This window comes from Symsagittifera roscoffensis, chromosome 2 (genome assembly GCF_963678635.1).
Source record: "Symsagittifera roscoffensis chromosome 2, txSymRosc1.1, whole genome shotgun sequence".
NCBI lineage: Eukaryota > Metazoa > Xenacoelomorpha > Acoela > Convolutidae > Symsagittifera > Symsagittifera roscoffensis.
Window position 1 is genome coordinate 9,494,308 of NC_087063.1, and position 12,944 is coordinate 9,507,251.

General features: G+C 34.2%; 1 protein-coding gene across 2 annotated transcripts in view; it reads right to left on the reverse strand.

The window, feature by feature from the left end:
• The window catches only part of LOC134838864 (inositol 1,4,5-trisphosphate receptor type 1-like), a 466,592-nt gene that overhangs the window by 40,143 nt on the left and 413,505 nt on the right, over positions 1–12,944 (reverse strand). For both annotated transcript variants that reach the window (XM_063854157.1, XM_063854158.1), the window contains 7 exons: positions 10,143–10,343; positions 4,846–5,175; positions 4,218–4,343; positions 3,616–3,836; positions 3,185–3,413; positions 2,903–3,051; positions 155–269 (listed from right to left, as the gene is read on the reverse strand). In XM_063854157.1, coding sequence (XP_063710227.1) covers positions 155–269; positions 2,903–3,051; positions 3,185–3,413; positions 3,616–3,836; positions 4,218–4,343; positions 4,846–5,175; positions 10,143–10,343 — 1,371 coding nt within the window. The remainder of the gene's footprint in view (positions 1–154; positions 270–2,902; positions 3,052–3,184; positions 3,414–3,615; positions 3,837–4,217; positions 4,344–4,845; positions 5,176–10,142; positions 10,344–12,944) is intronic.

A 12,944-nucleotide genomic window follows, 5' to 3' on the forward strand; every position in this document is an offset into this window, starting at 1 on the left:
AAACGTTTCGCTTTTACGCTTTCAGTTCAAACTTTTCATCAATTTTATGTTGCTTTTCAATGAGGTGCGTTGTTAGTCGGACCAAAAAGTTGCTTTTGCGGTGTTAATTTTGTAAACAACAGTTAACGAAGCGCAACAGTTAGTGATAGCTGACCTTGTCGCCGTAGTCGTAATGGACAGTCATCATTTCCTTCAGAGTCTGCAGAATCTTGCGACAGAGGGCTCCTTCTTTCTTTTTCTCCCACAGCTCTTTCGTGTGGGTTATCAATCTGAAGACGCGCATTAAGATAATTTGAATTTCATGAGCCATTACTTTCATCATCGACAATTTTTGTACAACTAAACTTATTTCAGAAATTATCAAAGAAAAGAAAATGAAGGAACTAAGGAAATAATTATCAGAAGCACATTAAGTGACAGCAAATTTTGTTCTAATTATTGATATATTGACATTTCTTAGGAACAACAATACAATTCAAAACATAGATATCAGTTTTCACGATTTCCAAAAAACAAAGCACATATAAATTGAATAGTATTAAGAAAGCAATAAATAAACACCGAGGCCCAGCGGAGCATCGCACCATTTTCAATACAAGAATGAATGACTATTGTAAAAAATATGTTAAAAATTTTTCAAAATATTCAGCTATATTGAGCTGAAACGTCTGAAATGTAACCTCAACACCACCTGGGCTTAGTAAAAAACGCACAAATGAACTTTAAAAATTCGAATCAAAAGAAAAACTATTATTTCAAAACTATTGAAACCCAATTACCTGCAACATTAGTTTTTTTCAAAAGGTGTTCTAGAATGTTATCACTACCCAAACAGTTAAAAAAAGTCCGTACTGAACAAGCTGAAAAAAGGCAGACCTGTTATAGTCTGGAAAAAATCGAATTTCAAAGAAAAAGTATGTGCACTTAAAGCTTTTCTCATTTCAAGAACAATTTCAGACAAACATTTTTTCGATAACAGTAACCCACCAATTTGAGAAAATTGAATGATTAGATAACTTTTTTATTTCACTGGAAATCTAAAAACTGAAATCTACTTTCGAAAAGAAGTCATTCACTTTTTCGTGACCTTTACACTTTTGCAGTTCGATAGTAAAGTTAGCCTGCTTTTAACAACGGAAATGAATTGAACGTGAAAGCTAATTGAACGTGAAACCTGAATATCAAATTTGAAGGAGAACAAATCGAATTTTTCCCTGAAAAAAAAACACGGAAAAAAATCACGTTCCTAGATAATTGTATTCACTACATTCATTCACATTTAATTAAAACAGTTAACTTAATGTGCGAATTCTGAAACTAAAGATTTTAAGTACCCGCTTGCAAAACTTATTGAACAACAAATACCGATTTTTTATCAACCATTTTTCAGCCACAGACCACTAACACTCAGCAAACACTGGCCACATATAAAGCAAAGAAGAAATGCTCTGAAATGTTCAAAGCTACAGATCGTCATTATAGAAAAAGTGCCACCAAATGAGCACTTTTATTTGCGAGTTAGGTTGGAAAAAAAAGGCTGGAGTCAATATAATACACTACGCTGCCTAGTGTAAATATTGCACCAAATCAAGTTACATCAAACAAACGTAGCAAATAGACAGTTGGAAAACTGAAAAAGAGTATTTGAACGCAAGTAAACAGAAAAAATCCTAACTTCTTTCTCAAAAAAAAACTTTGGAAATTGAACTTCTAGAACAATTTATGATCGGCGCTTTTTGATTAAATTAACCTAATTTGAGAAAACTGGATCAATAAATCAAATTTATAATTCGCTGGTAAATTTGAAAAATGAATTCCAATTTCAAAACTAGAAGTCGATCACGTTTTTCGTGACCTTTACACTTTTGCAATTCGATAGTGGAGTTTACCTTCCTTTTAACAAAGGAAAGGAACTGAACTTTAAAAGTAATCAAAAGTCAAACCGCAAAATTAAATAAATTTAAAGCTGAATCAATTTAAAGACTACGTTCATCGATTCTAACAAGATCTTGATTTCTTGATACATAAACACATTCGAAAAAAAATATATAGCCAACATTCAGATTTTTCTGAAATTTTTTTGTCACTATGTCCATTTACAGCTCAAAATCACATCAGCAAGTCATAAATCAAGTATTAACCAAATTTGAGACAGAAAGTGAGACGGAAATAAATAAGGCACAAAAGAAGACGAATGAATATAATTTTTGGGAACCACGCAAGTGCAGCAATGTCAACTACCGAATAGAAAATGATACGGAAATAACTATGATGAAAAAAGAGTTGAATGAATAATTTATTTTGAAAACTGACTATCGATTTGAGAAAAACAGTCGGAAATCTAACTACAGAAATTATACAAGCCTTTCTCATTTTCCGAGCAGCCACTAAGCCGACAATACGTCGGTAGACACCCATTGAGCCGTAAACAAATGCCATAAGAAATTGCTGTCAAAAAAATGTTGAGCAATAAGTTTTAAAACTTTCATCTCATAGAACACAGCCGACCTGATTTTCAACGATAAGACTGCTTTACGCTTCAAACAATACGAATTGAGGTGTCTAAGTCAATAGCCGAAATGATTCAGGGCGATTAAAAATTTTAAGCAAAAAAAACAAAGAAAATATCATATATAGTAATTCGGGGCTGAAAAATTGAAAAACTAAGCAATAAATCAACAAAACTTGTAACAAAAGAATTTGTGTTAAAATCTGTGATATGGCAACTAAGGCGAAAAAACATAAGCAGAAAAACCAACATTCAATTTTTCGCGCAGAAAATTCAGTAGTTTCATGCATACTTAAACAAAACAAGGCTCAATCGCGACACCAATCCCCGACCACAGGATGCACAGGCACCCGATACAATTGTTACAAATTCTGCAAGTGTAACAAAATCTACCTTTTGATGAAGTCTCCTCTCTCGCACATGGCACGTGCCGTTGACATCTGGGGGAAGAGTAGTTCTGGTCTGTGGAGCACATCCACCAGCACACTCAGCTCAGCCGCAGCTAGCGGCTTCAGATGACGCTCCAGCAAAATCACTACCTCCTAAGGCATCAAAAAATTAGTACGTAGTATTCTTTCACCACTTTCCACAAGAGAAGTTTCCGTTATCTATATTTCTATGAATTTATAGAGCCACCGAATACTTCATCAACTCAAGAATCACAAGCGGACATACCTGTAGCCCGTCAATGATGTTCTTGTAATTGAGTGACCTCTGTGCAGCATGTGATGCGTCTCGGATAACAGAACACTTCGCCGACAGGTGGTTGCCATGGTGATGATTAGCCGCACTCCTGGCTGTCACCAGGCTCTTCAGACTAGTGTTGCTGAACAACATGTCGAAACTGGAGTCCAGGTCAACCGGAATGGCGATCCCTCGATTCTTAGCCAACACATACAAACTCCTAGAATATTATGATGACCAATTAACATAAACTGTAGTACAATTTGAGAACTGCTCCTGAAAATAGCAACGTATCTTAAACAGCAAAATAAATTGTTAATCATTTGTTATTCATATCTTACATCGTAATATGACGCCTTTCACCATAATTGCATCTGAAACTTAAATCGAAATGGAAAATTTGCAATGTGTAGGGATCGAACCTGATGCACTCCTCGACGTTGCGCCTCTGCTCGATGCAAGTGAATGTGATTTGGGAGAAGATGCTGAAAGCGTTCTGAAGGAGTCTTGCGAATGTGGACTGTCTAGTCTGCATGACTGTTTGTTCCAAGTATGGCGAGTTAAAGAAAGCTACTATCACTTGCATGACCGTTGTGCAGATGTATTCCTCCAGCTGCTTGTCTTTTGGGTATTGAGAACAGATCTAAGCAGAACTTAAATTTAAAAAGCAAATGACAATTTAGCAGCGAATTAATCCGAATGATACTGCTAAATTAAAGATCTTCAGAGGAAGAATTGTATTGGTAGGCTCGAATTAAAAGTTTGAGATTATATTTACTGAAGAAAAATGGCTAGAACAAAATGTTACAACTGTGATCGTCAATACCGTGAAGTTTTCACACAGATGTTTAACCGCCTCAAAATAACCCTAATTTCGATTTCGGTAAAGGCCTCAAATAACCCGATAAATTCGATTACTGTATTAAAATTTTCGATCAATCAAGTATTACTATTTCATACTCAAAGATCATGAATTAAAAACAATACGTCGTCGTTCGTCGTATGTGGATTGAACTTAGCTGACCTTTGCCATGTCGGCGATAAAGCTCTCGAATATCTTCCAGATGGACTGCTGAGTATATATGTCTTTGTTCTCCACCTCTGTGTCGATGTAGCAGTGGTGCAGAAACTTCACGTATGCATTTTTCATCTACTCATTCAAAATAGGCGATTCATTGAAATCAATGTCAGGAAAAATTTATGCCTTTTTTGTGATTAGCATCATAACTCGCAAAAAAACTGCCTGACCTTACATCTGCAGAATTTGCCCATAAACACTAGAATGAAAAGGAACTTATATCGAACCTCCTTGAAAATTTGCTTATTTCCTACTTCTATTGTGATTATTACATTTATTTTGACAATTATTAGCGACTTAAGAGTAGACATACCCCCTCCATCGGCCATGTTATAATATGACAGAAATTTATTATTGATTTTAGTAACTTTTACATGGTTTCTTTTTGAGAAACAAATTATTTCTTTCTTTCTATCAAACGACAAAAAGTCTGTTGAAGGTTTTGTTGATTCTTTTCTTATCTTGGAGTTCGGATTTGAAAATGAAAAGCTCGGTATCATAAATTTCATAGATTACTCTTACTTTGAAAAGGCAAACATCGGTATCAAAAATTTCATAGTTCACGCCCATTTACCAATGCAATGGAAGACGGATGAGTGAGCATTCTCTGGATATCATCCAGAGTAATATACGCTGTACACTTGATCTCCGTGTGAAGATTTTTCCCTTTGGCACACATTGCCAGCAAATTCACCAGTTCAATATGGTACAAAAGAGGACTATTGTCCGCCTTAACTGCAACCACTTCAGGGGAGACATCCCCGCCGTGATCCAAATTGGAGAGGGTGTCTACATTAGGGTTGGCCTGACGCACTTTCGTGTACATTTCCATTAACTTCACCAGTTCCTCAAAAGCCGTCTTATCCGGGTAGAACATCAATACTTCTTCGCCCACATTTGAGAGCTAGAAAAAAAACAGAACACCAATCTTAAATTTCAGCAAGTACGTTTGTTTTTTTTTTCAAAAAAACATCACACTAGACTTAACAAAATTGAAACTAAATTGTGGAAAATTTATTTACATTGATGAGGGTTCTGACACCGCTAATTAGCGATTAATAGCAAACTTGGATAGCTTGGATTTAGTGACGATAATTAGGCGGAGAGAACACAATTTTTTTGCTGATTGTAATCCAGGAACGGGTTGCGAAAAAAAAATACCTCATTTCTCTGCAACTTAATTTTCGACGAAAAAGTTTATATTAAGTCTGTTTGATTTTAATGGCTGAAAATACAATTTGGCTGAATAACAGGTGTTTTCAACTACTTTTAATTTTTTTTCTTCAATCAAGCTCTTAGAAAAATACCCGCAATTGTTTTTCATTCAACGGAGTTCAACTTAGCAGTTCATTGAATAGCGATGTCAGAAGCCTGGTGTTTATTTCTATTCGATATTTGGCTACTGTTCTACCTAGCTGGCGGGTTCAAATTTGAACTGCCACTTACGTCTACTAAAGTTTGCGATGTGAATATAATAACTAAATGCTCAAAAAATAATATTAAAATGCAAAGCAAATCGAAAGCATATATTGTACCATTGAAACCTGCATAAGCTCATATTGAAAAAATCGGTGACAACTCGAATAAAATCGAGCCACAGAATAACCTGCATTACCTAAATTGCAGCTAGCTGAAAAATACCAGTCTCATAACATTGAAATGCATTAGATTGGACTTTTGAAGATAGTTTCAACATTGAAGTCGTTTCCAACTGAAAACGGTGACTTATTTTTTCCTAGAAGCTCATTCAGTGAACTTAAGACTCATTCTAAAACAAAGCTGTAGCCGACTTAACGAGTAAAAAGAAGTTTTGCCAAAACACGCTTGAAAATCTAGTAAACTATTGAATAACCACCGTTCAAACTTCAATCCCAAGCAAGCAAAGCAAAACTGTACTCCTCGAAGACGAAAAAATCTGTTGAATACTTTTCAATACTTCCCAAGGACATAACAGTTATCTTTGTTTCGATTGAAGTCTTATCTTAGATTTTAAAAGTCAAAAAGTGTCCAAAAAACGGTCAATAGATCGAGACATTGACTTGCTGTAATCAATAATTTTCTTTCTGCAAAAAGAAGGTCATTGTCGCTTCAGCAAAAAAGATTCCCAAAACCGATTTTCTCGACTGCACATTTAACCCAAGCATTGGCACGCTAGTTCTCGAGTAAAAGTCAAAATGTTTCCAAAACGGTCAAACTTTCAAAACTTTGGCTTTTTGAAAGCTATAACAATTTTCTTAAATAATTTAGATAAACCAAAATAATTGCAAAAGAGAAAAAAATTTCCAGTGTCTCAAAAATATTTGAAAAAACCCAATCCCATACATTTTCATAATGCGTGTTTTTATTAAACAGAATAATAGGCAAACATGCCATGCCAGACATTTTAATTTTAAATTAGCAACGAACAAAACATACGCAGCAGAATCAAATCCGACAAACGTTGAGCAGACACCAGTTGAGCCAAAAAAATGAGTTTAAAAATTTTTCAAGTTCCACATGAAACTACAATAAACAACACGTGCAATTACCATAAAACTTGCTTACACCACAAGAGAAATCCTTGATGTGGCAACTAAGCTGACAAAACTTAAGCAGATAAGCGAAAGTCCGACGAATCAATTTTTACCGAATCCCTTTTTACCAAAACTTTTTTCAATTACACACTGAAAACAAACGAGGTTCGGCCAGGATTTGAACACTGGGCCCTAGGGTAAAGGCAACGGCATTACATCTAAGCCAAGTGCGAAGGAACCTGCAAGTTGGTTGATTCAATGTCTAATTCCCTATTACAAGACACTTTCTTTCGCAAGTGTAATGAATGATTGATCACAAGGTAAATTTGTATATTACTCAGGGATATTTTAAAATTAACAATTTTTGAAACTAATGGTTCAACTTAGAATGAACTTTAAAAAACAGGGTAGCAGGTTGTTGTGCAAGTAGCAAAGAATTTCCCGGCCACATTTTTTTCTTTTTGCATTTGGGGGTAGAGGGTAAAGCCGTGAGAATTAAGGCTTCAAAAAGCTTACTCCATCCTCTAAAAGATATTCGATAAGTTTTTATTGACAATTTTTTGTGAATTCCGATCATCTCCAATAGGGCTTTAACGTGACAACACTACGTGAGACAACGCTTTCTTTAAGTGTCTAAGCTTGGGCAAAAAATAGACTGCAGGCCATCGTACCTTCCCGTAATTTTCAGTTGTGGTCTCAATTACAAATAAGCCCGCTAAAAACCAAATTTGAGGAAGTACAAATTTTTCTCAAAAAAGAAAACAGCAAAAAAACACAGCCAACAGATGGTTGGAAAAATGCAGAATTCAAGGAAACCAAAAAAACTGTTGATTGACTTTCGAAGGAAAAATTTTTGTTTAACCTTTTTGAATTTCAAGAATAAATTATCAGTGGTATCTTTTTCTTAAAACTATCGTATCAAACTGGATCAATAAGGTAATTTTTCTTCCGCTTGAAATTGAGAAATTTAAATTCCATTTTCGAAACTAGAAGTCATTCACGTTTTTCACCTTTACACTTTTGCTGATCGATAGTGGAGTTTGCCTTCCTTTTAACAAAAGAAATCAACAGAAATTAAATGAAATCAAAAGTCAAACAACAGCAAAAAACATTATTTTTTCCTGATAAAAAAACAATAAAAACATGACGACATTTATAAAAGATCGATATCGATTCTTTAAAATATTACATTATAACCAGACACCCGATTCAACCTTGGGCAGTCGAAATTAGGCAAATGGAAGCCTCGCAGAAACGTCTTTGGACAAAAAAATTCATAATCAATCTTCATTTTCAAATCAAATTGTTACAAATTTGATCTCCTGAACCTAAACCTTCGTTTTAAACGCCTAATTAGCAAGAAGAAAACAGCTATTGTGTTAAAATAGACCACAAACTGTAGAAAAATATTGAATTTGCAATAATTTTGATGTTCAAGATTTTAAAAATTCAAAACATCCATCACTTAAGAATTAAAAAAACTAATGTTAATTATCCATAGATAAAAAATGAAACATTTAGCTCATTAAAGTCATAAAAACTTCAACGGTAACTATATCCACGAGTAATTGCAATCCATTAAAGATTTTCAGTTCCTCGAAAAACATAATACCCTGATCAGAGCTGAAATGGTTTTGATCAGAGTCTAATAGAGAACTAATATTTTAATGTTACAGTACTGCAGAAGTACTGATTTCCTGTGTGATCGACCCGGGCTTTCTATACTGTATTTTTGATACTATTCGGTTATTCAATATCTGACCGAAAAAATCAGACGCCAAAAAAGGCCAGACACGCCAATGGGACAAGCGCTGAACAGGCTTTCGATTGCTTTGAAAGGTAAACAATACTTATAAACAAAAAAAATAATCTAAATCGAAGCTCAATTCCTCAATTAACTCAGTCGTTTTTAACTCAAAACGAAACCAAAAAGACACTGCAACTGGTGATAATGAAGATGGTCGACATCTGAGTTACGTGTAAGTTTTAAGCTTTGCGGATGACAGTATTAGCTAGACGTACACATAGGACAAACTTCCCTTATCCACAAATGAATAACCAGACAACAAAGTTAAACGTGGCTGAAAATTTTCACATTCTAACTCACGTTTCGATGGTACGTCGAATGTAGCTGAAGAAAAGTTCTTTCAAATTTTGAAAAATTAATTGGGCTCTTTATTTGCACCCCCACCTCACATTAGCATCAATTTTATGGTGTAGCGAGGGGTTTTACAAGGTTAAACAAAGACCAAATATATTTGTCATAGCCTAATTAGTTCGCATGCCAATGTTCGTAACATTCGGATAACGTGAACAAAATTTCACTAGTAAAATTTTGCAGGTGGGGGAGGGGGAAGGAAAAAGAGTCATTAATTAGTATCATTAAACAATTTTGATATCATTAATAATGCTCCCCTTCGAAATGTTGGGGAGGGTTACTACTATGTTAAAATTGTCTTTAACCAAGTTTATCCATTCAATTCTTCTTATTCTACGAGGCTTGATTCCTTATGAAACCCGCATTATGGAACCCGCATTATAGAACCCGCGTTATAGAGGGATTATAAACTTAGTTCAGCTGTTGTTCAGTCAGCCAATTAATTCTCTAGGACTCTAGGAAGGGGAGTTAGAAAAAAGCGAACAACTGGATTACCAGCTCTTAAGAACTGGGCCCACTTGCTCGCTAATTAAATTAACAGTCATTAATTCGCATCCGCCCGCTGTCAGTTGTATACCCTTGTAAGTATAAGCTTGCATCATATCTCTGGTTCTCATGTTAAAGAATAAAAATCTTAAATTAAAAAAAAAGAGTGATTGCACTATTTAAGTCTCGTTTTTTTTTCGCTTTAAATTTGCCTCTTGACCTAAATTAATTATTGAACCTTTTGATCTGATGTCATATGATGTGATTCCTTTACGGGGCAACCTTCAACAAGCCTCTCGTTGGCTTTCTGGTTGTCCTATCATGAGTTATCTTTGAATTTTTGCATATTGTGTTATGATAATTTGATTACTCATGATGAATATTTAAATAAATAAATAAACTCTGTTTATATTCCAGCAAACAAGGGCCAACTTTTTTGTTCTTATCAATTTTGTTCCTATCAAAAACATCAATTAGCTGGGCTGCTAAACCCCGCAAGTTTTGAAAACTTATATTAAGCTTCAGCAAAATCATCGAGGAGACTCGTAATTTTGAAATCAATCTTTCAAAAAGACTGAAAATTGTTTCAACTTATCTCTGTATGTGATTATGTTAGCCTAAGTTATTATCAGGTCACTTACATTAGAATTTATGTGTTTAGAGATATTTATAGTAAATTGCGTGGATTTATTTCCCTTGTATTTCATCTCTCACCTCTACCATTACACTTTGTTGCACTTTGCGCAGTGACCTGCCATCGGAGTGTACAAATGTTAGGAGCAGCTGCAGATACTGCACGTATCTTCCGTGCGATTCTATACAGTGCACAAAGTGCTGAATGATTCTGTCTTCCACATTCTCACACAATTGTCTGTTTTCCAGAAAAATATGTCGCACTGTCTCTGCCTCCAGCAGCTGAAACATTTTCTCTTCATTTCATGTCCAAAAAATGATATCTGGCAACATGAAAGCAAGGAGTTCCCAAAATATCAAATGGATCTTTTGTTCCATTTGATATTTGTACGGTTGATTCCAAACTTCCTTACCACTTACGCCCAAATGTCAAACTTTCCCATTTTAGCCTCCCCCAGCTTAGTAGCAAAAAAAACGATAGCCCCTCCTTTAGTCAATTTTTAATTGGCTTTAAAACTATCGTTGTGCATTTATTTAAAAGTGCATTAATACAAAAAGGCAGCCATATTTTGTTACTACTGAACTAAGCGCTGCGCAGAGTTGCAAGTTATGTATAAATAAATAAAGAGGTACATTCTATTTCATAGTTTATATATGTATTCTCTATCTGATTTATTACCTGGAAAGCTATGATTTGCCAGTGGGGAGCTATAATGGGAAAGAACCCACAATGCCAAAATTACGTTTACTATAAGATCCCACTTATATTTTTGGATACTCTCCGCTTTCAATCTGCCATAACCTTACGCTACGACATGCAACTACCAGTATGCGCATGTTTTTGGGCTCTTTTACTAAAAAAAAGAGTGGGTTATTTCGAAGATGCATTAAGAATTCTAATAAGCAAGTCTGACTTTTTAAGCTGACCAGGCAGCAATTATTCCTGAATTCAAATTCGACTCAATTAGATTTTTTTTACTGACAGTCTTCTCAAATTCTAATTATGGGTACGGGAATTTGCATAGGATTAGCCTTTCTAATTAAGTAAATTGAATCGCTTTTTAAATTCAGCGAGATTTCTCGTTGAAATGAATGACAGTGTTAATAATTGAGTGTTAATTATTGTGATGAACTAGTTTCAAAATTAACATGTCACATACCTTCCTCACCTGTTATATTCAAACGTGAATGACTGAGTTGTATCAAAATATTCATAGAGTACCAATAAGACTAAGAACATAGTCAACATACAGCTAAAAGTGTCAATGAACTTGATGCGAAGCAAAAAACAACTTTCGAAACTAAACGAAATAAGTATATTACTTAACGTTCTTTCAAGGATCATTAATAATTGACATTTTGGATGAAAAACCCCAGTTTGAGAAATTTTACTCCGCTGCGAAATCAGATTAAAAACCACTTTAAAAACTAATTTTTTGCGCCATTTGCATTTTCGTTATTGACAAGCGTAATTTGCCTTTAAAAAACCCAAAAAGCAAACAACGAGAAATCACAATTGAGCTTGAACATCTTTAATGAACATTTTTTCGAAAAAAACAATAAAATCATCACGAACTAGATAAGTGCCTTCACTCTGCTTATTGACACAGAGTAATACAAAAACAAAGTCAACTGAAAGTTGGAAAAGAGTAATAAACGCAAGTAAACAAAAAAACACTGACTTTGTTCAAAGAATCTAACTTTCGAATTTCAAAGAAAAAAATAGATGCCCAATTAGCTCTATGAATTTCAAAAACAAACTTTTGACTAGCGCGTTTTACATAACATTAACCCAACTTCAGAGAGCTGCATCAATAGGTAATTTTTCTTTCCGCTGGGAAATCTGAAAAATAAAAAGCCATTTTCGAAACTAGAAATCGTTCACGTTTTTTTTTCGAGCTACTTCCATGTTGGTATTTGGAGAATGCTACTTACGTAACTTACAGATGAATTTCAATTGAATTCAAAAGAAGCATATATACCTAACTGCATTCATAAATGCATTAATATATATGAAAGCACATTTGTAGTTATAAGAGCATTTTAAGACTTTCTTAAAAAAACCAAAACCTAAATAAGAGTCTGAACTACCTTCATTACTCTTAACAAAAGAACATAAAAACTAAATTTTAGTGGAGCAGAATAGGCAACTCTTGCGGGTGTCAGAAAATTGACGAAAAAATTTTCTAGCAGTTGAAATCAGCTTCCTTTTTGATCGATCGATTTCCTATTGCATTTTGACAATTTTTAATCTTGAAGAAAGCTCTAACTTAATTGCATTGTATTCGATTTAGAGCTTTCTTTCAAAAAAGATACAAAAAAGACTCTAAATTCAACCTTACGGTCCATTTTGAGAACTACAGTCGCAAGTTGCGGGTATAATGCTATAAAAATTTTAGAATCTGAAAATTTGACTGTCCAAATACATTTTGCTCAAAAATAAAATTGAAGCTTACATTCTTTTCTTCATATTTTTTCAGCAGCTAAATCTCAAGTTACACCTTTTAAGAATCGATAAAGATTCTGAATACCGGTGCCCTTTTTTCCCTTTCCGTTGAAAAATTGTTCCTTTATTGGCACAACCTAGCCACTTAACTGCTTCAAAAAATTGAAACTACCTACCAAAAAAAACGATACAGCAAAAGTAAAAAGAGCACGAATAAGTTTTGAGACTTTGATTTAAGATAATCTGCATTACTAAAAAAAACAGAAAAAACATATTTAGATAACATTAAATTAGAGACGATTTAATGAAAAACGAATTTTTGAAGAAAAAACCCATCACCTTACAATTCTTTTAGTTTCAAGCATCTTTTGCAATTTATACACTTTTTTCGTGCAACTAATCGAATTCGGGAAAATTGGGTCCATAAGTAATTTTTT